This window comes from Mesoplodon bidens (assembly GCF_964165515.1).
Source record: "Mesoplodon bidens genome assembly, chromosome: 1".
In the NCBI taxonomy this organism is placed as follows: domain Eukaryota; kingdom Metazoa; phylum Chordata; class Mammalia; order Artiodactyla; family Ziphiidae; genus Mesoplodon; species Mesoplodon bidens.
The window spans coordinates 31060754-31084707 of NC_138176.1; the positions used below are offsets into that span (position 1 = coordinate 31060754).

Here is a 23954-nt window from a genome sequence, read left to right on the forward strand (position 1 = left end):
CCTCTGTTGAAATGGTCTCTCCTCCCCCATCTGTCCTGCTTTGTGTCACCACGGTCTGCTCTCCACCACTGCTGTGTCTTCGAGCCATCTCGCCCACTAGGCGGTGAGCAGACATTGTGTCTGGTTCACCTCCATGACTCGGCCAGCGCCTTATATTTTGAGACCATTTATGCAAGGTTTCATGGACGAATTCATGAAGGAGTTAGAATTGGAGTTAGGCCTGGAGAACAGGTAGAAGGTGGAAAATGAAGTCAGGAGGAGAAAGGAACAGAGGGGACAGGAGAAGCCACAGTGGAGTCACTGTATCCCGTGGGCAACAGCGGGCCACTGAGGATCCTTGAGCTAGGGCATGACAACACGTTAGGAAGATCCGTCCGCGCAGGAGTTACTGAAGTCAGGGTCAGCCGAGATGCAGGGAAGAGAGGAGAGCAGTTTGGCCCTGGGATGTCAGAGGGCAGGAGTGCAAAGGCGGAACAAATGGATGCTGGAGGCCGTACACTGGCCTCAGCAAAATGGCTTGCCTGACGCCACGTGGCTCAGTCAGTCAGAACTAGAATTCAGGTCCCCAATTCCCAAGATGTACAATTTCCTCCATACTGAGTCTCAAAGGAGGTGGGGCTGAGTCCCAAAGGCTGCTGAGGAGGAAGTTTTGCCCAGCGGGCATGGCACTGGGTACTCTAGCCAGGTTCTCCCCGGGGTGCTGCTGGCAACGTGCGAGATCACAGCTTTGTGCAGGAGATTCGGGCCTTCCCACTTGGGAGGAAAGGCCAGGCTCTGATTTGGGCAGGGGTGAGGAACACCCCATGGGGAAGGGATTCGTGTTAGCTACTGTTTAATCTCTCAGCTCCTGACTCAGAGGGGTGGGTAGGTGGCAATGCTTACACTTGGGGCCCTGGGGGACTGGGTGAGGGGTGAGGGGACATGGGAAATTCCTGACATCTGTAAAGTGCTCCATGACTGCCAAAGCTTTATTCATGACCACCCCACTTTCCCACCTCTCTAGCTAGTGAATCATAGCCATCCTTCAAGGCTCTTCTTCCATGAAGCCTTCAATCCTCAGACTTCCCTCCTCTGTAACCTCACAGCCCTGTGCTTAGGCTCCAATCTACCACTTGCTACACTCTGCCGATAGGAGCTGTGTGACTTTGGCCAACTCACTTAACCTCTCTGTGCCCCAAGTTCATCATTAGTAAAAGGAGGGTAATGAAAGTATTGTCCACAGGGATTTTAAGATGAAATAAGATGATACATAGAACAACGGCTCCACACCTGCAAGCTGTTATGATGATGATGATGATGCCTCATCTGTTTGGTTGACTGTGGGTCTGTCTCCCCCACCACTCTGCAAATTCCTTAAGGACAGGGATCTCACACCCAGCTTGTCTGCTTCTCCACCAGGTCTGGCTCAAAGCACAAAGCAGCCCATTTATTCAATCCATCAGCACTTATTGAACACTTGCTATGGGTGCTAAGCCCTGTGATAGAAACTGCGTTTAGAGATATATAAGAAGCTCAAGGGGGGCCCCAGAGTCGAGGTGGACACAGACCTGTATATCAAGAGTGCAGCAGAGGGTCTCAGCGGCAGCTGAGGCTGTGAGCACAGTCAGGCACGAAGGAGGAAGCGGACAGTCTCCATCAAGTCAAAGCTTATTGAGATGAACTGAATTGTCCCATTTGACCCCCAGAGCAACAGCATTTAAGGATGAGGAGATGGCCACTCAGCTGAGAAAATCCCACTGCTAGTACGTCATGGAGCTGGGCCTGGGACCCGAGCCCCTCGCTTCTGAAGCAGGGGGCTCACAGTGACCCCCTGGGAAGTCCCTCCTTCCACTGCTCCCCAGCCTCAGCCTCTGCCCAGAGACTTGTAGGTTAAAGGACTTCTGGGCAGCATCCGTTCATTCCCTGGGCTCTAGCCCAGGCCAGGCCCTGGCCTCCAGGGTATTTTTAGTTCTGGGCGGCCAGGCCTGGGAGGGTGATTGGCAGCAGATGGAGCCCATGTTTTTCGAGCCTCCCGTGTTGTTCCTGGCTCAGCATGAGAGGTGGCTGGGCATGGGGAGGGGGCCAAGGCATACCTGGCACTCCAGCCCACAGCGGGCTCATTATCCCTGGGGGAGGGGCTGGGCCACTACTGCTGCCGCCACTGACCAAGGCTGGAAGCATTCTTTGCTGTTGATTCATCACAGGGTACTCTTTGGGCCCAGTTGGGGTGGGGCAGGGCACTGGGGGGACATCTGGGACATGGGCAGCCAGGGGTGAACACTAGTCCTCCAGTGACCAGGTCAGTGTGACCTGGCTGTCACCCTGGAATCAAAAAGGTCTACCTTGCCACCCTAGCCCTTATCACATTCTGCCTTATAGTGATGTTTGCTTACATTTGTCTGCCTCCGGGACCACACCGGGAAGCCCCTCCCATCCACCCCCTGCAATGTCTAGCACTCTAGCCCCCTGTCCAGCAAGTAGGAGAAAATCAAAGATGTGCTGAATGAAGGAGCCTTTGGAAGACGGTCAGGCAAGGTGGTGGGGAAGAAGGGGAATCAGATTGCACTGACCCGGGCCTAGGGAGGAAGCTGGGAGGCTGGAACTCTGACCCTTTTACAGACCGGGCCACTGAGGAACGTGGAGGAACAAGGACTGGGGGAAAGAATCTGGAGGAACCAGGCTGGGATTCAGGCGTCTGGGTGCCCCCCAAAACTGATGGGACTCCCCTCTGTCAGCCCCTCCTACTTTTGTCTTATTCCACCATCTCCCCGCACCCCACCCTCCGCATACACTCTCGGCCTACAAGCCTGTCAAGGGCCAGGGCCGCCTCATTCAGCTCTGTAAGGGGTTGTAGTGGAGGATTTCAGCTTGCTCCATTACGGTTTATTACGTTAGGGAGCAAGTCGTGTCTCTTGGGGCTCAGTATTCCCAACTGTACAAGGGGCCTCATGCCCCCGTAGTACTCAATAAACTTCGAGGGACCAGGGCAAGGGAGAGGACCGCCTGTTACCCCAAAGACAGCACACCTACACCCCACCATCCCGACCTCATCTGGACAGAGCCCCCTCGCCCCCCTGCCCGCCCCCGCCGAAAGGAGCCTGCGTTGTCCGAAGTAACCAAGCCGGTGGGACAGTGAGGCGCTACCACGTGAAGGGCGCTGCGCATCTTAGGGACCCACTGAATGTAATCCCCAGGACAACTCTGGGGGTGGCCATGCCACCTGGCTTTGCCGAAGAGGAAGCTGCGCCTCCGACAGGCACTCACGAGGCCACAGCGGCACTCGGGCAAACGCAGCCCGCTGGCGCCGAGCCGCCATCCTTTCCCGGGAACGCCGATCCTCCCACAGTCCCTCCCCCTGCAGCGCGCCAGTTCCCTCCATGGAAAACAGCTGCCCGACCCCCGCAGCCTAGCGACCCGGGGACTTCCCGGGCCGGCGGGCTGCGAGTGGGCGCCGGGCCGCCCCGGGCCGCGTCCGGGGGAGCGGGGCGCCGGGCCCTTGGAGGGGCGGACAGGGCGGGGCGCCCGCCGAGTCCAGGTCGGTCCGGGGGCGGGGCCTGCGGGCCTTCTCGGGGGCTGGCGGGCGGGGCGGGGCGGGGCGGGGCGGGGCGGGGCGGGGCAGGGTAAGGGCGCCCGCGGGCCGCAGCTGGATAAAAGGGCCCCAGGGTGCCCCAGGAGGCCCGTTAGCGCTGCCCGGCCGCGGAGCCCCGGCCCCAGCCCCGCAACGTCGCACTCCAGCTGGTGAGCCCCTGCCTGGCCCCTGGCCAGGTCTGTCTCTCGCTGTCCTGTCTGTCTGTCCGACTTCTGTCTCTCTGGGGGTCAGCAAGTCTCTGAGAGTTCCTGAAGGCTGGGAATGGCAGGCCCAGGGGTCCCATGAACAGTTAGCCTAGACCCCTAGTCGCTCGCCAACCTGCTGCCAATGGAAGTGACTGAGTTGGGGAGCTTGGCCCCATGGCCGCCCAGGGTGGTGCATCGTGGCCTCGGGGTGCCTGCGTGTACACGCTGCGTGTAGTGTAGCCATTTCTCTGGCCTCTCCCAGGGGAGGGTAGGGGGAGGCAGGGGAAGGGACAGGTGGGTTCAGACGTCATTTCTGTGACAGGGGACAAAGAGGCAGGGTGGAGCCGGGCTCTCTGAAAAAAACAGACCAAAACTGAGTATGCTGGGGGTCGGGGGGAGACTGGGGACAGAGATGGAGGGTGGGCAGAGGGCTTCAAACTCTACATGTCCTATGCCTGGACAGGTGGACATTTGCTGGCACTGTGTCAGGTCACCACAATCAGTGGTCCCAGGGAGGCAATCAGGGCTGAGAGGGGAAACCCCGCCCCCTCCTCAAAGAGCTAGAGAGAAGAGGCTTCCAGTGATTCCGGAGCCTGGTTCCCACCAGGACAGCACCCCAGTGCTCTCTCCTGAATACCCTTGGGCACTTGCAGCCTCTCTAGCAAGGCCAGGTCAAGCCAGGTGCCAGAGTCCCCTGGCAGCACCTGGATCAGGTGCGTCTCTCCTCCAAGCTGGCAGGATCCTGGACCTGTCACTTGGTTGCACTCAGCGCTGGCATCCAGCCCAATGCCCTCGTACCACGGCTGGGTCATAAACCAACCGGCCACAGGGTGGAATTTCATTCATCTCCCTGCCTCCCTTCCTTCCTCCCCTCCTCCCGTGTCTATCTCTCTCCTGACTGGAAGCCTGGCGCTGGAGCCAGGCTGCCTGGATTTGAACCCTGGCAGGGCAAGTTACTTAGCTTCTCTGGACCTCGTCTCCTCATATATAAAGTGGAGATAAGTATTCAATAAATATTTTTAAATGTATAATAAACTTATTATTATTAACCTGCCCTCCTCCTCAGCCTCACTCTATCCCTTTCTCCTTCACTTTGGAAAAGATCCACTTTTGAGGCTGTTTCCTTCTCTGAGGGAGCCTTCTCAGCCTGGTTCTCTTTTCTGTGCTCAGCTCTGGGGGAGCAGTTATGGGAGACACTCCCCTGGGTTGTGGAGACAGGAAGCAAAGACACCCAGTTCTAGGAAGGTGGGGGTCTGGCCGGGGGACTTATTGGAGGGGGTGGCGTTTGAACTGGGTGTGGAAAGATGTGTAGGAATTTAACAATCTGAGATTGAGGGAAGGGGTACCCCAAGTAGAAGGAACAGTGAGAGCAAATGCTTGGAGGCTGGGAACTGAAGGATGCGTTTGGGGAATGTGAGAAGACAAGTGTGATGTGAGCGAAAGCTGCAGAGGGACCTGCAGTGGGCAGGAAGGCTGGGAAGTGGGCTCTCCCTGTATATGACTCGGTTCCTGCTACCGCCCATCCACCTCCTGGGCGGCTTTCATAGAAGGGAGCTGATCTAGCACCAGGATCCTTCAGCAGAAGGCCGCCCCTGTCCCCACGGAGACCCCTTGGAGGGGAGGGAGCCTGTAGGCCCAGGAGTGTCCACAGCCTCTAATAAGACCTCCACAGTACTATGGGGATGTCAGCCACAGCTACACAACGGACCTGCCCAGCCCACCCCCTGGCCCGTATCATAGATGGGGGACCTCCAGTGCCACCCCCTCATTTTAGAGGTGTTGCACCTGAGTCTCAGAAGAAAGCATCTGAATCGTGTCACCTAATTTGGTGGCAGAATGAAGAGCATCCTGACTCCTGCTGACAGGGAACGGGGTCGTCTCTCAGGCCAGACCCAATGCGACCCCTGGGTCCTAACAGCTGGTGGGCCCTGAGCCCAATCTTTCTATCCTCTCTTGTCATCTGGGGGAGGTCTCTATCCACAGTGACTTCGGTTTGTCTCAGTCCCTAGCTGTCCACCTCCTCCTTAGGGGTGCAGGGAGGAGGGAATGGGAACATCCCAAGCAGCAGAGAGCACTCTGCGTGTGGGGAGCCTCCACCGGCTCCTGAGTGGGGAGGGACGTGAAGAAAACAGTGCTTAAGTCTGAGAAGGAAGTGTCGCAAGGAAGGGTAGCAGTACTGGGGACTTGATGTTGAGATGGGAATGTGGCCTCCATTCCTTCTTTATCCAAAGAGAGGCTGGGACCAACCTAGACCAATGGTTCTGTAGCAGCTGTTTCAGGTGCTGTTAATAATAGCTGTCAGGTGAGAGCTTGCTCTTCTAAGGGTTTAACGCGTATTCATTCATTTGATCTTCACAAGAATCTTAGCCCCATTTTATAGAGGGGATAAACTCTATGAGAAAACAAAATCACCTGAGATTGAGAAACTAAATCACTTGCCCAAGACCACCCAGAAACCAATTGGTGGAGGCGGGATGTGAACTCAGGCAGCCTGACTCCCAGTCTGTAGGCTTAAGCGCAGTGCTATGCCACCTTGCATCCACGCATCTGCAGATATTTACGGGGTGCCACCTACCTACCTGGCACTACTCTGGGTGCTGGGGGCACAATACAAAGTCCCTGTTCCCGCAGAGCTTCACTCCTGAGCTCATCATGTGTGCTTCTAGGAGCCTACTGCCCCCAGCCCTGGGCTCACCAAGGCAGGCGGATTGGTAGCTGAAGGGAGTGGGACTGGGTGCGGCCAGGAATAAGGACCAATTCTCAGCCAGAAACCAGCTTGAGGGGAAGGAATGGCCGGGGGCCCTGTAAGACGCTCCCTCCTGAGACTGACCAGCTAAGGAATCCCCCCAAGAATAGCAGTGGCCATGGGAGAAAGAGGGAGTCTCCCCAGAATGAGCCCTTTCAAGACTCAAGCGCCGAAGAGGAAGCCAAGGACCCGAACTTTCTCCATCCACTCTTCCGGGCCAGCCTCAGCTTCCCATCAGCAGTAGAGCTGGCCATGGAGGAGCTTCAGCACTGGTGGCTGCAGATACTCTAACAGCTCCAACCAGGGATGACCGTCCTCTGTGCTCTTCCCAACCCTGCTCCTAGGAGCAAGGCTGCTAATGTATGGTGGGGGGAGCCCCCCACTCGTCCCCTGTAAGGACCCAGAGAGCATATGACGACAGCTTCTTGGAGATGGGAGCCCTCACCTGTGTATGGTCACTGCCTAAAACCCTCCCAGGGCCCTTTACTTCCTACAGGATGAAGGGCAAACCCTCTGCATGGTGCACAAGGCCCTTGATCATCTGGCCCCAGCCTGTCCCTCCACCTCAGTCCCCTCCAAGCCCCCAGTACTGCAGTACAGGGTTAAGGGCACTCCCTGCTCTGGCACAAACTCACCTCTTTCCATGTTTCCCTGTTTCCTCATCCTGTTCTCTCTACCTGGAATTCCCCTTCTCTGAAGGGGAAAAAGAGAACTCTTATTCATCCAACAAGGCCCTGGTTAAATGGCCCTTCTCTGATTCCTCATCTCTGAGCTTCATGAGGGCAGAGTAGTGTCTGATGTGTTCACTTCTGTGTCCCAGCACCTGGCCTAATAGTTGGCCTGAAGCAAATATTCCAAAAATGTTCATTGACTCAATGTACAAATCATGCATGGAGGTGGACCTAGAGGTGGAGCTTGCTGTGTGGCTTGGGCAAGTCTCTTAAACTCTCTAGGTCCCAATTCCTTATTTCTAGAGTCAGGAAGTTGATCCAAATACCCTCTATCTCCTCCAGCTCGGACAGTCTAGCCCTTGGGGGCTCCCCATGACTCAAAGTGTAGGTACCCCCACCTTCTACATATAAGACGACATCAAAAACAGCTGTTCATTGAGCACTTACCATGTGGTAGGCTCGTGATAAGCCCTTTACGTAGGCGCTTTACATCCATACTTTATTCAACACTCACAACAACACTGGGAGATAAGGATTACTACCCCCACTTTACAGATGAGGAGACTGAGACTCAGGAAGGCTAAACTTAAACTTCCTCAAGGTCATATGGCCAAGGAATGGTGGGTTTGAACCAGATCGACTAATTTCAGAGCCCAGACTCAATCCATGCCACCACATACACACACACACACACACTCTCTCGGAGGGACCTGTGCTACCCTTTGTCTCTGCTAGCAGAAGAGACCCGAGGTCAGGGGTAGACGTGGTCATCATTGTCACATTTACTCATTCCCAGGTGCCTTGACCCCAGCAGCCCTTGGAGTCACCACAATGTGGTCCCTACCAGCTGCCTTCCCCCCGCTCCTGCTGCTCCTGCTGCTGGGCCAGACCCCTCCCAGCAGGCTGCAGTCACTGAGCACCATGAAGCTACGGCTGGTGGGCCCAGGGAGCAGGCCGGAGGAGGGCCGCCTGGAGGTGCTGCACCAGGGCCAGTGGGGCACCGTGTGTGATGACGACTTTGCGCTTCAGGAGGCCACAGTGGCCTGCCGCCAGCTGGGCTTTGAAGCCGCCTTGACCTGGGCCCACAGCGCCAAGTATGGCCCAGGGGAGGGTGAGTGACTGGTGCTGCCCTGCAGAATGACGAGGAGATGGTAGTGGGCTTCTCTCAGGGGCTGGGCTCCCTGAGGCTCCAATAGAACCTGTCACGTTCCCACCAGTCCTTTAATACCCAGCTCAAATGACCACCTCTGTGAGGTATTTCCTGAGTGCTCCAGCTGCAAATGACCTGTCCTACCCTCCCATTCTCACTTGCAGTGAGGCCGCCACCATCACTACCACTCAACTCTCAGTTCCTTGAATATAGCAATCACACACAATAGGTGCTCAGCAAATGCTGTTGAGTGAATGACTAGATGGATGAATGAGGGAACAGGTAGATCTAATTAACAGACCTACCTGGTGTTTTCCAAAAGCAGATTCTATGGGACCTGAGGCCAAGAGGAGACACTAGGCAGGGATGTAGATACCAAGCTCCCAGGAGAACCAACTCCCCTCTCCACCCCCATTTTCTACTCAGGCTTTGGAAGAGGAAAGTTGATAACTGGGGGGTCCTATCCAGGAGGCAGAGCCCGTGACTTGCCTCTCTGTGCCTGTCCCTGAGCATCACTCGTCCCCTCCCACACAGGACCCATCTGGCTGGACAACGTTCACTGTGTGGGCACAGAGGGCTCCCTGGACCAGTGCAGGTCTAATGGCTGGGGTGTCAGTGACTGCAGCCACTCGGAGGACGTCGGGGTGGTGTGCCACCCGCAGCGCCAGCGTGGCTCCCTTTCTGAGAGGGTCTCCAATGCCCTTGGGCCCCAGGTAAGGAGGCCATTCAGGCCCTGGCCTGAGCTGAGGAGGGGGTCAGGGGACAGAGGGCCTCCGGGTGGTGAGCCTGGAGGAGGAGGGAGGGGAAGGGGAGCAGAGCGCGGGCTGAGCGGCATCCCTGGGGCCCTGAGGCCTGCCTGTGGCCTGGAGCAGGTGCGTGGGTAGAGGGCCCCAGCCTGAGAAAGGGCGGGCGGGGAACCAGAGGCCGGGCCACCGGGAAGCACGGAAGCTGCTCCCCGCGAGGGAGGCAGCAGCGGGCGGGGGCTGCCTCGCCGGCAGGGCCCGGCCACAGGTGCTGCGTCTTCCCGGCACAGGCAGCTCCAAGCTAAAAACAGCCCGAGCCAAACAGCAGGGGCAGGCAGGGCAGGTGTCTTGACTCCACCCTCCGCTGCCAGACAGCCTCAGCCTGAGGACAGCTGGCCGTGGCCCACCGAATGGGGCGGGCCGTGACAGGGGGCTTCGCACTGGTCTAAGGCATCCAGGGTTAGGGCGGGGTTCTCGTGGGCCAAAGGATCCTGCTGGTGGTCTCAGGCAGCTGGTCTGTGCCCATCCTCTGCCCTCCCCAGGGTGGCGTGAAGAAGGCCCCCTTGTGCCTGGCGGAAGCCTCCCAGACTCCAAGGGCTCCCATCCTGACCCCAGGAGAGCGTGGATCTGCTTGGTTCTCTCTGGAGTCGAGGAAAGGACCCTAAACAAACCGAGCTTCTGCCTCCTACCCACTGTGTGGCCTTCAGCAAATGCCTCCCCATCATCCCCAAGGACGGAGCCACATGGCCTCCGTTTCCTGGCCCGTCCCATGAGGGCACTGGGTGGGGTGATCTCTAAGTGCTCCGAGCCCCAGCTTTCCCACGTGAAGACCTGCAGCGGGCTCAGCGGGGGCAGGAATCCCGGGGCCCATGGTGACCACGCATCCCACAGGGCCGGCGGCTGGAGGAGGTGCGGCTCAAGCCCATCCTCGCCAGTGCCAAGAGGCAGAGCCTGGTGACCGAGGGAGCTGTGGAGGTGAAGTACGAGGGCCACTGGCGGCAGGTGTGTGACCAGGGCTGGACCAGGAACAACAGCAGGGTGGTGTGCGGGATGCTGGGCTTCCCCAGCGAGGCGCCTGTCATCAGCCACTACTACAGGTAGGAGGACGGCTGGCTGGAGGGCCGCGCGGAAGGCGGGGTTGTGGAAGCGGCTGAGTGTGTGTGTGCGCGCGCACGTGCATGTGTCTGTGTGTGACGTGGGACCTTGCAGACTGCGGTGAGATTGGCAGGAGTAGTGTCTGTGGGAGGACATTCAGTGGGTGTTGGGATTGGGAGGGAAACAGGCTCAGTGGAGCAATGTGCCTGGGTTTCCTGGGTTATGGATCCCTCAGTAATTAAGACAAGAGTGAGGATGAACTTGGAGACCCTGGGAAATTTCTGGAAACAATCAGAAAATAAAAATTGTACTTGCCAATCAGATAAAAAGAATTGACTATAGTACAGAGTACTCCCCAAATGAAATGTAAATAAATGTAAAATTGTGTCCCTGATTAAAAAATTAGACCTAACTAGTAAAGTAAAGATACAGTGCTGCCCACAAGTACAGATGGCCTGGGTTCTGGTCTAAGCTTTGCCAACAACGAGCTGTGGGCCTTGGTAGGGCATCTGGGCCTCAATTATCCAATCCACAGGGAATTGTCTGAACTTTGTCTCAGTGAATTTCCTCAACTGCGATCCAAGCCAGGCTCTGACTGGGTTGCGTCCAAGCCAGGCGTGGGGTGGGGCGGCACTGGGGAGAGGAAACATAAAAATATTCTGTCAGAAACGTGACAGAACTGTCCCAAGATTGCATCAGCCTGTAAGTGATGACGAGTCATAGTTCTACCAGCTCTGTCAGTGAACGCTTCGTATGTTTCTCATCAAGGGATAAACCTCCCACAAAACATCTGAGTCATCTACCCTTGCCCATCCCCAATCACTTTTAGTTGGTCTGTCCCGTGTCTCTGACTTAGATGACCCTGGTTTCCAAGCCCAGCCACGTGGCCCCATCCTTGGAGATGACTGGGCTCTGGGTCCCTGACTCCCTGCTGCCCGGTAATTGCACATCTGGGCCTGGCTGGCTCGCCAACCTCCCCTGAGGAGGGCAGCCCTGATTATAGCCTTCAGTATCTCTGCCTGGGCAGCTCCCACCAGAAAGGCCTTCAACTTCCACCTGTCCCCAGAGGACTCTCCCCAGGGCCCCTTTTCTCCGGTAGCTCCCTGAAGGCTGCCCTTCATCTGGACTGGGGGAAGGGTGAGCTTGGGGCTGCCTGCCCCAGGGCAGCCCGGTGCAGAAGAGACACCCACTTTGGGCTTAGTCAAGGGAACTTGCTCGCCCTGCTTTCCCTCCCTGTAAAATGGAGATCATCGTTATCTGTGGGGTGGCCACTCTCTCAGGACTGTGGTGAAGCTCGGCACTGGAGTAAGATTAATGAACAAGCTTACAAACTGTAAGTCTAGTACAGACTCAAGGACAAGTATGAGGAGGCAGGGTGACAGCGGGTAGGACTTCTGCACCCACTCGACTCCCTGCCTGTTTGTTCCCATCCAGGAAAGTCTGGAATTCGAAGATGAAGGATCCCAAGTCTAGGTAAGGAGCAGCACCCTCAGGGGAGGGGGCAAAGGGGTGTGGCATGATGGGCCTGCTTCCCCTCCCTTCTCCTCCCCTCCAGTCCCCTCTCCCCTCCCCAGTGCCTTGGCCTCCCTGAGTCCTGAGCACAACCCTCAACCCCTCCCCTGCCCTCAGTCTCCCTTGTCTTCCAGACTGCAGAGCCTGACAAAGAAGAATTCCTTCTGGATCCACCGGGTCAACTGCCTAGGAACAGAGCCCCACATGGCCAACTGCCAGGTGCAGGTGGCACCAGCCCAGGGCAAGCTGAGGCCGGCCTGCCCGGGGGGCATGCACGCTGTGGTCAGCTGTGTGGCAGGGCCCCACTTCCGCCCTATGAAGGCGAAGCCCGGGCGCAAGGAGTCCTCGGCAGAGGTGGGTCCCATGCAGGCCTGGAGGCACAGGCCCCACCCCATGGGGAGGCACTGACGGGGAGGCAGGGGAGGAGCGGCGAACCACCCCTATCAAGGGGGCATCAGCTCAGACCGGGAGGAGGAGAACAACTCACAGAACGAACCACCCCTATCAAGGGGGCATCAGTTCAGACCGGGAGGAGGAGAACAACTCACAGAACGTAGAACTTTGGGATTTACTTAAAAGGGACGTTTATAACCCTAACATAAATGGAAAGCTGACATCACTGGCCACTAATAGAAGGTAACCATAAAAACTGTAATTACATTGTAGCTACATCCCGTTGAGGGCTGAAGGTATGGAGCCCGAGCCTGGCCCTTCATTATAAAAAGCAATGAGCAAGTGCTGGTGAGGCACTGGGGCAGGGCAGCACCACGTGAGACGGTCTCCTCGATGAAATCGGGGTGGGCGGGAGGGCATCAAAACGGAAGTGACTTGCCCACTGTGCGTTTCATTGACACAGGTCCCCACGGGTCTCTAAAATCGTTTCACAGATCTGCTGCGGAAGTGTTGCTCTGGGTTCAGTCCCAAAGGACAAAGCAGCAGTGAGGCTGGGCAAGAGGAGGGGACTCGCCTAGTGACCAGGTGGCAGGTTGTGAAGCCCAGGGACCCCCAACTCCTAAGGCTCTTTTGTTAGGGCTGGAATTTGTTATTACTGTGATTACTGTGGCCGCTCATTGTCACTGAGGAAGGGGGAGGTCGAGAAAGACAGCTTGTTCAGGGCAATAGCTACAGAAGTCAGAACTGCAGGCCTTGGCTCTGCCTGTCCTGAAGGGACTCTGGCAGGGGTGTAGCCCCTACCCCTGCCTCCTCGGCCCTCCCTGAGGCCGGGTTTTCTCCCAGCAGGAGACAAGCGTGCGCCTCCGCTCGGGGGCCCAGGTGGGCGAGGGCCGGGTAGAAGTGCTCATGAACCGCCGGTGGGGCACGGTCTGCGACCACGGGTGGAACCTCATCTCCGCCAGCGTCGTGTGTCGTCAGCTCGGCTTTGGCTCTGCTCGGGAGGCCCTCTTTGGGGCCCAGCTGGGCCAAGGTGAGCGAGGAGGCCTGGGGTGGAGTGGGAGAGCCTGGATGTGCCACCGGTCCACCCTCTGGTGGTCCTGGGGTACCAGGGCCCAGGCCGGTTCTCCGCTTCTGTGGAGGGGGAGCCGCAGGTGTGGGGCTGCAGAGATGGAGCCTCCCATGGCCTCTCTCCCCCGCTTCTGCAGCGCTGGGGCCCATCCACCTGAGTGAGGTGCGCTGCGGGGGATATGAGCGGACCCTCAGTGACTGCCCCTCCCTGGAAGGCTCCCAGAATGGTTGCCAGCATGACAATGATGCTGCCGTGAGATGCAACATCCCTAACTTGGGCTTCCAGGATCAGGTGAGCCCCGAGCTAGCCTGGGACACTGCTTGGAGCCAGTGGGGAGCGGTTCATGAGAGGCAGCTGGTGCTCTGGGCCCCAGAGCCTGCCTGGAGCCAGCCTGGAATGCCCTATCCTCTGGGAGTCTCCCCTGGCCTGGCCTACTTCCCCTCAGGGCCAGGTTCTAGCCTTCAGAGATGTCAGAATAGCAATCAATGGGGCTCTTCAGGTGCATGGGCTCTCCCACCCCACCCTCTCAGGTCCCCTGTGAAGCCGAGAGAGACGGCGCCTAGGGCAGAGGGCCACAGGATGCCAGCACCGGGGAGTGGCACTGGGAGGCTGAGTGGGGTGGTCAGAGTTCAAGGGTCACTCTAACATGGACTGTGGGCAAGGCTCTCGCCTCAGACCTTGGTTCCCTTCTGTAAAATGGGGTCAGCTGTCCCATAGGGTCATTGTGAATGGGACGATAGCTATGAAAGCCCATGGCAATAGGCACGTGGTCATCAGTGGTAGGATTTCAGGTAGCAGGAGGGCGAGTACCAGAGTGGGAGCCCCGGGTGCAGGCACTCCGTCAGATTTCTCGAGCGGCAGGGACATTAGGGACTATCTGATGGAACGTCCTCACTTTACAGAGGAGACTAAGCCAGAGAAGGGGCGTGTCACGTCCAGGGCCGCAGGTTTCCAGGCCGGCAGCCCTGAGCTCTCCCTTCCTAAGGCGGCCCCGCCCCTCACACACCCCTGGACCATTGCAGGTGCGCTTGGCCGGCGGACGCAGCCCCGAGGAGGGGGTGGTGGAGGTGCAGGTGGACGTGAACGGGGTCCAGCGCTGGGGGGCCGTGTGCAGCGACCACTGGGGCCTCAGCGAAGCCATGGTGGCCTGCCGACAGCTTGGCCTGGGCTTTGCCAACCATGCCATCAAGGTAGGTCCTTGCTGTGCTCCAAAACTTCCTGTGCTAAAGCTGCTGACCCTTCATTCACTCAGCAGTTAATTATGAGTGAAACTATGCGCCAGTATAATGCTGGGTGCTGGGATACTGTGGTGAACAGGATACAGTTCCTGCCTAACGGAGCAGTCCGTCTCCAAATACAGTCAAGTGAGGGATGCAGTCATTCATAAAACGTTCACACAGGGCCTCCCTGGTGGCGCAGTGGTTGAGAGTCCGCCTGCCGATGCAGGGGATACGGGTTCGTGCCCCGGTCTGGGAGGATCCCATATGCCGCGGAGCGGCTGGGCCCGTGAGCCATGGCCGCTGGGCCTGCGCATCCGGAGCCTGTGCTCCGCAACGGGAGAGGCCACAACAGTGAGAGGCCCGCATACCGCAAAAAGAAAAAAAAAAAAAAAAAAACGTTCACACAATAGGCACATAATTGTGTCTGTAGGAAAAATGAGTAGAAGTGAGCCAGACGAGGTGGGGGAGGAATAAAGAGCCCACACAAAGACCTTGTGGCCGGAGAACGCTTGACTCTGTTGAGGAAATCGGGCCGGGGTGGAGCGTGGCTATCAAGAGGGAGTGGTGTGAAGCGCCAAGCAGTGTCCCAGGCTAGCTCGGGTGAAGGAGGAGACGGGCCAGACCATTCAAAGCCCGCGATGCAGTTTTAAAAGATTTCTTCCTTGCTGTTCGGCAAACAACTGGGGTGGAGATTAACATGAATACAGAGAAACACACTATTGCAGTAGCCCAGCTGAGAATGGTGCTGGCTTGGACCGGGGGAAACAAGTGGATAGATTCAAAAGGTATCAAGGAAACAAAATCAAGAGGCCTGGGGCATGGCCGCCATGGAGAACCTCTTCAACTTCGCCCACACTGGCCCGCCGGGCAATACTGGGCATACTTCACCCGGGGGAACTGGGCTCAACCCTGAGCACAACCGACTATCTAGGGCTGTATGAAGAACAGCTGGGGAAATGGGACGGGCCCGAGTGAACAGGAAGGGAACAGGACCATCCTCTTCAAACAGCTGAGGGCTGCCGTCGGGGAGAGCCATGGGAACAGGACCAGCAGTGGAAGCCATAGCAGTGGATTTTTGCCTCAATACATGGAAGACATTTCTAATACCAGAGGGGTCCAAAGTAGCATCACTAAAGATTTCAGGCCAAGGCTGGGCACAGCCCGGTGTGGGTGGTCTGATGGGGTCCAAGCCTCAGATGGGAGTCAGGTGACTCTAAGAGCACATCTCAGCCCTGACTGGGTGATGCTGGCTGTTTTCGTAGGACACCTGGTACTGGCAGGGGACGCCGGGGGCCGGAGAAGTGGTGATGAGCGGGGTGCACTGCTCAGGCACAGAGCTGGCCTTGCAGCAGTGTCAAAGGCACGGGCCGGTGCACTGCTCCCACGGTGCAGGGCGCTTCTTAGCCGGAGTCTCCTGCACAAACAGTGAGTAATGGGAGGGGCCGGTGGGACAGGCCGGCCCGGGCTCCCCTAATTTTGCAAGCCCACACCTCCTGTCCTCAGGGAGGGCCCTGAGTGCTGGTCCCAGCTCCAAGGCCAGCAGGGTTAGGGAGTGGAAGGAGGGCTGGATGCAGAACACCAGCTCCGCCATTTACCACGTGCGTGGCCAAATCACCTGCCACACGCGGATACAAACCCTGCCCTGCCCATCTCATGGAGTTACTGTGAGAATTAAAACATAGAATACGTGAAAACGTAAGGATACACAACAGTGTTTTCCAATCTTTGTGTCACGACCAATAGTTTAAAAAAACAGGATAGAAAACAATGATGTGATACATTTAGTAAGGGTAATATTTTTCTCTTGGAATTATTTATGTGTGTCACAGCATTAAATATATTTCTTACTACAGTCTGTAGTAAGAAAAGAGTTTGAAAACTTGTAGAGGGTATGGAAATGTGAGGACACATGGGGCCTATGGTGAGCTGTGGGATTCACCCCAAAGACTTTAGGTCAAGACCATTTTGAGGCATCGGTCTGCCCCACACCCCCAGATTCTTGGGGTAGAAGCATCTGTTTGACACCTGCCAACCTGGTCTGGGCCAGGATAACCAGTCCAAAGGCTGCAGGCTGCCACCAACCTGAGTGGCCACTTGACCTTCTTCCCAGCCAGGCTTCAATGCCAAGACATCCTTAACTCTTGTCAGTGAGCTTTAGGGCTTCCTCTCTGTCCAGCGCACACTGGAAGAGTGCCAGCCCTTACGGCACACCCTCCCCTGCAGGGTGGTGGGGCTTCCTCCCAGCACACTGGGGCCTGCTTCCCCGTCTCTCCCCTCCCAGGAACCTGTACCCCTCTGTTCTACTGCCTGGAGTGGCAGCTCTTCTCCTGAATGCATTTGATGCTTCACAACGGCTGAGCACAGACAGCCGACCTGCCATCTCTGTGGTCGTCCCCATTCCTCCTCTGTAATTTTTCTCACTTGTTTCTTGCCTTTACCCTCTCTCTTCTTCTCTCTGAAAGCACTCTTTTCCCTCAGGAATTCTAGGGTCTGTCAGTGGGCATACCCTTAGCTCTCTCCAAAATATGCCTCAGGAATTCCAAGGGCACTTAGTGGTAGTACAGACACCATCCAGCAAACAAGCTCCCACCCTCGACGCCTGTCCCCTGAAATAAACCTGTGTTCCCATCTCACCATCGTCAGCGCAAGGCTCACCCATATGATAGCTCTGCCCCAAATCTAAAGTGTAACCCAGTTTTTGCATGAACAAACATTGAGAATTGGCCAATTTCTCTTGACGTTACATGCAAAAGCTGTGCATCTCCTCATTTCTGTACTGACACAGTGAGGGACAACACGCTGGCTTCTGAGGAGGGTAAGAGCCCCTGTGACAGGAAGGGAACGGGAGAGGCACTGAGCAGCTTATGGAGACACAGGCTCTAGCATGTTGGATTTTTACGCACCAGAATGTCCACGATGCCTCAGAGGAGAATGCACAGGATGCCCTGGTATGAACACCCCTGATAGCAACCAGGGTAGAACAGGAACCTTGGAAGAAGCACAGGCTTAGGAACTGCAGCAGAATGCACCAGAACGGCAGAACCCAGGGGCAGGCTCGGCGCTTAACTCTTCTAGCCCTCCAGCCCTCTCCTTCTGCCCCTCACATTGCTGGAACTGAGGCCCAGAGAAAGAGTGAGCCGAGGTAACAAGCTAGGGGTCAGCAGAGCTTACTGAGGGGTTATATGAGCTAGGCTACATAGGCACTTAGGGGCTGAGACGCATTCTACAGAAGAAATACTAGCTTACATCACCCGCATGCTTACCATGGGCCAACCATGACCTAAGCACATTACGGGTACTATCACACTAATAATCTTCTTCTTCTCCCCATCATCCAGATTAGGAAAATGAAAGACAAAAGGTTGAGCAAGTCACAGAGCTAGTTAATGGTGTAACTAAAAATCAAGCCAAGAGAGGAACCCAGGCAGTCTGGCCCCAAAGCCAGCAAGCTTAGGCTAAGGTGATGGATCTTTCCTGTTATTAGAACTCACATCTCCTGACTCCTAAACCACCCTGCTCTTCCGGCACCTCCAAAAGAGCTTAGTCTGGAGGCAAGGCTGTCCCCTAGGCCAGGGAGCCAAACTGGCTGCCTTCCTAGCCTCTGGGTCTCCACCGTGCCCAGGTGCTGCAGACCTCGTGCTGAACGCCCAGCTAGTGCAGGAGACGGCCTACCTGGAGGACCGCCCACTCAGCCAGCTGTACTGTGCCCATGAAGAGAACTGCCTCTCCCAGTCAGCTGACCGCATGGACTGGCCCTACGGACACCGGCGCCTCTTGCGCTTCTCCTCACAGATCCACAACCTGGGCCGGGCCGACTTTCGTCCCAAGACAGGACGCCACAGCTGGATTTGGCACCAGTGCCACAGGTTAGTGCCTGCTCAGGCCTCGGCTCTAGGGGGACAAAACCAGGGTCCAGGGAGTCAACCAGTCTGGTCATTTCTGGGCAAGCCTTCCTGGGAGGGGCGTGTGCTCTGGGAAAGAGCCTTCCTTCCTAGACGCCTCACTGGCCTTGCCTCCGGGCGGCAGTGAGGAATCCCAGGAGCATCAACCTGCCTTCTCCATCACTCCCTCGCCTGCCCAGGAGGTACCCACATGTCCATCTCCACCACAGTGTCCACAGAGCAGTCCTTGCCAGCAGAGCTGGTCTCTGTTAGAATGATAGTGGACAATTTTTCTGTTGGCCCTGAGGCCTTGTCTTTAAAAGCCAGGTGAAGTGGGGACTCGTAGAAACCTGGAGACCCAAAATAGCCATACCATCCAGGACGCTGGCTGTGCAGAAAAAGCTTGCTGGTTTCTGCAGCAGCAGAGCGAGGCCCGCAAGGAAGAGCTGCTGGCGCTGGAAGGAGACAATGAGCGTTCTTTCCTATCAGGGGCCTCCAGCCCAGACAGAAGGAGAGATGATGTCTCTGTTTTTCTTGTTCAGGACACAGCCGTGGGTGGGGAAAGCTGAGAGGAACGGGCAGTGACTTTGGGACTTGGCCTTGCTGAGATAATAAGTACCTTTCCCTGCAGCATGAAGAGCTGTCATTAGAACTGGATTGGAAACAATGGTAGCAATTTGGGCCCAGGCTGTCAGGGAGCAGAGGAAGCATCCCTCCTCACTCAGCAACTCCGCTCCTGGGCTGGTCCCTGGACATGTCTCTTCTTTCCACCTGCAGGCCTCAGGCCTTGTAGCCAGGCAGTCTCCTGGAGCTCTTACCTCTCCTCACCCGGGTGAGACCCTAGGTGACGCAGGCAGCTATGTCTTGCTGCCTGGCAGGGGTGCCAGGAAAGTAGGCCATGGGTCACACTCATCTTGGGTTTGGGGGGGAGAAGCGCACTGCCCTGCTATTGTAGCGTTCCTCTCTGGGTAATGGTGGGGCCTAGTGCCTCAGTCTCCCTACCAGCTCCTCTGTGAGGACCCTCTCCTGTTGCTGCCAGGCTGACAGCTCTGCCCCTTCCGCAGGCACTACCACAGCATCGAGGTCTTCACCCACTATGACCTGCTCACTCTCAATGGCTCCAAGGTGGCTGAGGGGCACAAGGCCAGCTTCTGTCTAGAGGACACAAATTGCCCTACAGGTATGTGGTTTCCTGTCGGCATATCCTCCTCTGTTATATTCCTCGGCCCCTTTGGGCTCAGGATCCCCTCTGCCCTGCTTAACAGCCCCAGGCAGCTGGAGACTCCGGCCTGGCAACAGTCAGCACTCCAGGCGATTCAAAAAGATAAATTTCTTACCCTCTCTACTTCCTCTGCATTCCCAACGTACCGAGTACCACTCTTGAAATGCTTTAACACTTTCTCTTTTGGATAATAGTTGCAGACCTGTTTCACTTCTGCTAAGTCCTTTGGAACTTAGCATGGATTGTCTGATTCCTGTCCGCACACCCACAGTTCCTAGCCCTTAGAAATGGCACGGTAAAACACTGGCTCTTCTCAGGGTTGTATGGGCCAATGAATTAGCATAGTAGGGCTGGAATCTTCTAATCACGTTTCCTAGGCCAACAGGAATTTCCACTAGTGCATCCAAAGAAATAATCTCTGTCACAGATGGGCTTTGCTATGGTGCTGGATTCATGCTTAGTAGGAATTCTGACTCCGACAGGCAACATATTTAGCTGAAGCTCAGGCCCCTAGTCTGACTGCATTTAATTGGCAAGGCTGTTGTGAGGATTAAATGGTAAAGGATGTGAAAGATCTAGCAGGTGCTTGGCGCCAAGCATCTATTCAGGGCCTCAGTAACTGTCAGCACCCTCCATTACAGGAATGCAGAAGCGCTACGCATGTGCCAACTTTGGGGAACAGGGCGTGACCGTTGGCTGCTGGGACACCTACCGACATGACATTGATTGCCAGTGGGTGGATATCACAGACGTGGGCCCTGGGGATTATATCTTCCAGGTAAGTGGGCTTAGGCATTCCCCACGGGAGCTCCATTTCTTCCAGATATTCCGAAAGCTCCCTGAGGTCAAATGAAGAAAGAGAGCTTCATAAGTAGGATCTCTTGACAGGTCTGGCGCTTGAAAGAGCTACACCATAGGGGAAGGGATCAGAATCCAGGACCTAGATTTGAGTCCTGATTCAGTGAACAAGGGGCACGTCACAACTCAGTCCCCATCTATAAAATAAGGACCTTAATGCCTACCTCCTGGGGTGACTGTAAGGATTAATTAAGAAGAGGAGCACAGTTTGCAAGACTACATGAAATGTAAAGGATATCACAGCCACGGTCAACTCAGAAGCCAAGTCACCTGTTTTCAGCTGGCCCATCTCTCTCACTCCAGGTGGTCGTGAACCCCAAGCTCGAGGTGGCAGAGTCCGATTTCTCGAACAACGTGATGCGGTGCCGCTGCAAATATGACGGGCAACGGGTCTGGCTGCACGACTGCCACACAGGTGACTGCGGGCCACTGTGAGACCAGCCCCGTACGAGCTCGGGGAGCTGGAAGACCCTGTGTCCCTGTGTGTGACTTCAGTGTGTGTACAAGGCTGGGGAGGGGACAGAGATGAATTGCCTTTGACAACTTCATAGAAGTTCATAGATTTCTGGAACAAGCTGCATCAGCCCCACCCAATAACTATTTCTACATCCCTCTTTGTCCTTAAGGTTGTTTGGATTGTAATCTGTCTCCCATCTGGCCTGGAATCTTTCCTGTTCCTTCAGGCCATGTCAGGATTTCCCCTTTCCAGTCTGTTACTTTTCCCCTTCCTTTCATACGGTCTTTCTTAGTTGCCTCTATCCCAGGCTGACTGCCTCACAGGCAAACGTAGAAGTCCCCCAGATCCGTGTTGCTACCGCCAGCCCTGATCACTGCTTACAGGAGGCGGGCCATGGAGAACAGGGCTCAGGACACTTGCAGGACTGGTAATTTCAGGCAAAGAAGCAACAGTCCAGTGGGGAGCAGAGTAAGGAGGCGGCTGCCTCACTTGCCTGTACAGAAAGGGAGCAGTTCCTCTACCTTAGAGTTTAAAGCGCTTGTATTTGCTGTGGGGTGTGTGCAGTCACTCCCACGCTTCGCACACACAGGGTGCAGCAGGCCTGTTCATTTAGTCAACATTTATTAAGACCTACCTCTGTGTGGAGCACTGCCAGGCACTAGGAACATAAACAGGAGTAAAAGGCAGAGCTAAGTGTCAGGTAGGGTAAGCAGACATGCAAATGGGTAACCCCAATCCTACTGGGTACCCCAGACCGCTGTGAACTACTGCTGAGCAAGCAGAGCACTCTCTGAGCAACCACCTGGAGGCCAGCTGAGGTTTCCCAGAGGAAGGGACATCTGAGCTGGTTGCAAAGGAGAGGCGCAGGTCAGAGAGGGGATGAGGAAAAGGCGCATAGGATTTGGCTTCAGAGGGCTTCACTGGGCACCAAATCCAGTTCCACCACCTTCTGGCTTTAAGACAGTGAGGAAATCTCCTCCTCAGAAGTCTTCTCTTTTGTAAAATAGGGCTATGCAGTCACACCCACTAGAGCTCTTTGTGGGGGGCGGGGGGGGGCGGTTACGGTGGCTCCTGCCAAGAGAATGGACTTGATCCCGTGGGCTTCTGGGAACCACTAACAAATTTCAGCCAAGGAGGCAGGAAGATCAGATTTACGTTTTCAAAAGATAACTCTGGCAACAGATGGAAGACTGTGAGAAGAGGAATAAGGATTTGAAAATTGTGAGACTGAGTAGATTCTGCTGCCATTAAGTGAGACAGGAGCGTGAGCGAGATCAGGGGCTGGAACCTAAGGCTGCCGGCGTGGAGGCACAGCCTCCGTGATGCTGCTGGCAGGCTGCAAGGGGGCCAGGGCAGCAAGGAAGGAAAGAACACTATGCAGCTCTGACCCCTCCAGGGTCCTTGCAGGAAACACAGGGCACACTCAGGTGAGAGTGGGAGGTTATTTAATGAGAGGACTATACTGAGGTGTGAGTAGGACTAAGGAGATGAGGAGTGTTGAGACGTCCGGGGATAAGCAAGAGTGGAATGTTGTTATCACTTTGGGCGTGAAGGGGCAAAGTGTGTCCCGGAGCCAGGCTAGCACTGAGGAGGAGGGAACAGCGGGCAGGAGACCATCACTGCACAAACAGGGGAAGAAATGCCCCGGCCTCCCTCCTTTCATCCTCTAATCTCGTGCTGTTTCTTCCCAGTGACCTACATCAGTCGGCAGTCTCTAGGGGTCAGGTCTCCAGGGCATGAGAGAACAAGAAGGGTAGAGAATGAACCTGGGGAGGGGGCAGGGGAGAGTGACCAGCACAACCCTTTCCACTCAACAGCCTATCTTCCCGATGTCCCTGCAACTATGCATCTGTTGGCATCTATTTCCATAGAACGGATTGTTTGCGCCCACGACTAACCTGATGGAAAGGCTGAGCTGGGCAGGATGTCTTGGTGTTTGTGAAGTTGTCAGGGAGGGGATGAGACTCCGGTCAGGTCGACTACTTACCTGCCCTCCTCTGGTCCGCAGGGGACGCACACCGAGCTAACACAGAGAGCTCCTTGGAACAGGAGCAGCGTCTCAGGAACAACCTCATCTGAAGGCACCCCTGCACACCCCCAGCTGCTGCCCACACACCAGATACCTCAGCTTATTGGAGCCATGCCCTTCACAGAGCCCTGACTCAGAGGGTACGGGGCCAGTGCCAAGGGGCACCAAGAACCTACTCAGGAAGCCTTCTGATGGCAAGATAACCAAACCAGGATGGCAGTGCTCCCTCGGATGGCACTGGGTCTGTCCCCTGGGGACCTTTGGTCTCTGGACTATGGCCTTCAGGCTTTGTTCAGCTGAGCTCCTCTTCCATAGGAGCCCCAGTCTTTCCGGATCTTGCCCCAGAGTTCCTGGTTCAGGAGCTATCAGTTCCTTAGGAATGGACTGTGGCCCAGTCCCCCATCTAAGTGGTGCTTTGCAAATGTCTTGGAAGAGGACCAAAATACACCGGAGGGCAGGTCAGCTCTCTGCTAGGAGCTCTGTGCAACACAACTTGTATCAGTCACAACTGGCAAACAAGCTGGTGAATTCAGTCCCTTGCTTGATAGGTCCCCATTTAGAATTCAGCTACCATACTCTCTAAGAGTCTGTTCTTTAGTGCCCTTACCTTTATCCTACTGCACATATGGGTGTTTCTAATATCCCTGGAAGCTTAGGCCTCAAGCATCCCCTTATCTCCTGACGGGCCCAAACCACCAGTTACTGAGTGCTTGAGACGGGGCAAGATTCACAGGAGTGGCCAGATATGGTCTTCCCGCAGAGCAGCAAGAGGAGGCCGAACAGAAAGAGTCCCGGGGTGCTGTGGACCCCAGCTGCTGCCAGGCCCTCTGCCAAGGGAAGAACACTTGCCCTAACCCCAGCAGGCAAGGTCACTGTGCGCCTCAGGACCGGCCTAACGGTCGGGTCCCCCAGGCTTCTGGAGTGAATTTTGCATTGAATAAAGTTTTGCAGTGGAAAGAAAATGGGTCAAACAGGCCACTCATCTCTGCAGGAAAAAGAAGACACGTCTGGTAGAGTGGAGGACAGGAGACTACGGAGAGGTCAGAAGGGGGAACATTTAATTTAGTTAAGGACTAAACCTAGGAAAGGCCACCATCCCTGCTTGACGTGGCTGTGACAGGCCCTTGCTCAGGTGGTATAAAATCCCATGGTCTT

General features: G+C 56.0%; 1 protein-coding gene across 4 annotated transcripts; it reads left to right on the plus strand.

Annotated features, from left to right (window-relative positions):
- Window positions 1–3603: 3603 nt before the first annotated feature.
- Window positions 3604–23761, plus strand: LOXL4 (lysyl oxidase like 4). Of its 4 annotated transcripts, none has more exons than XM_081245820.1 (15): window positions 3604–3744; window positions 7967–8281; window positions 8855–9033; window positions 9955–10160; window positions 11593–11631; window positions 11805–12024; window positions 12907–13093; window positions 13269–13423; window positions 14155–14322; window positions 15615–15777; window positions 17975–18218; window positions 19298–19413; window positions 20097–20233; window positions 20617–20728; window positions 22779–23761. In XM_081245820.1, the coding sequence occupies exons 2-15, from the start codon at window positions 8002–8004 to the stop codon at window positions 22847–22849; spliced, it is 2277 nt and encodes a 758-aa protein (XP_081101946.1). In that variant the 5' UTR covers window positions 3604–3744; window positions 7967–8001; the 3' UTR covers window positions 22850–23761. The 4 variants fall into 4 exon arrangements, with proteins under 4 accessions (XP_081101946.1, XP_081101945.1, XP_081101947.1 ...); XM_081245819.1 differs by having other exon boundaries at window positions 3604–3717; XM_081245821.1 differs by having other exon boundaries at window positions 3611–3717; window positions 12910–13093.
- Window positions 23762–23954: the final 193 nt, after the last annotated feature.

Excerpts from the sequence above, each read along its gene's own strand:
- LOXL4 (XM_081245820.1), top strand. The coding sequence starts at position 8,002 with ATGTGGTCCCTACCAGCTGCCTTCCCCCCGCTCCTGCTGCTCCTGCTG. Across the intron at positions 8,282-8,854 it reads CAAGTATGGCCCAGGGGAGG|GACCCATCTGGCTGGACAAC; the intron begins GTGAGTGACTGG and ends CCTCCCACACAG. Across the intron at positions 11,632-11,804 it reads ATGAAGGATCCCAAGTCTAG|ACTGCAGAGCCTGACAAAGA; the intron begins GTAAGGAGCAGC and ends CTTGTCTTCCAG.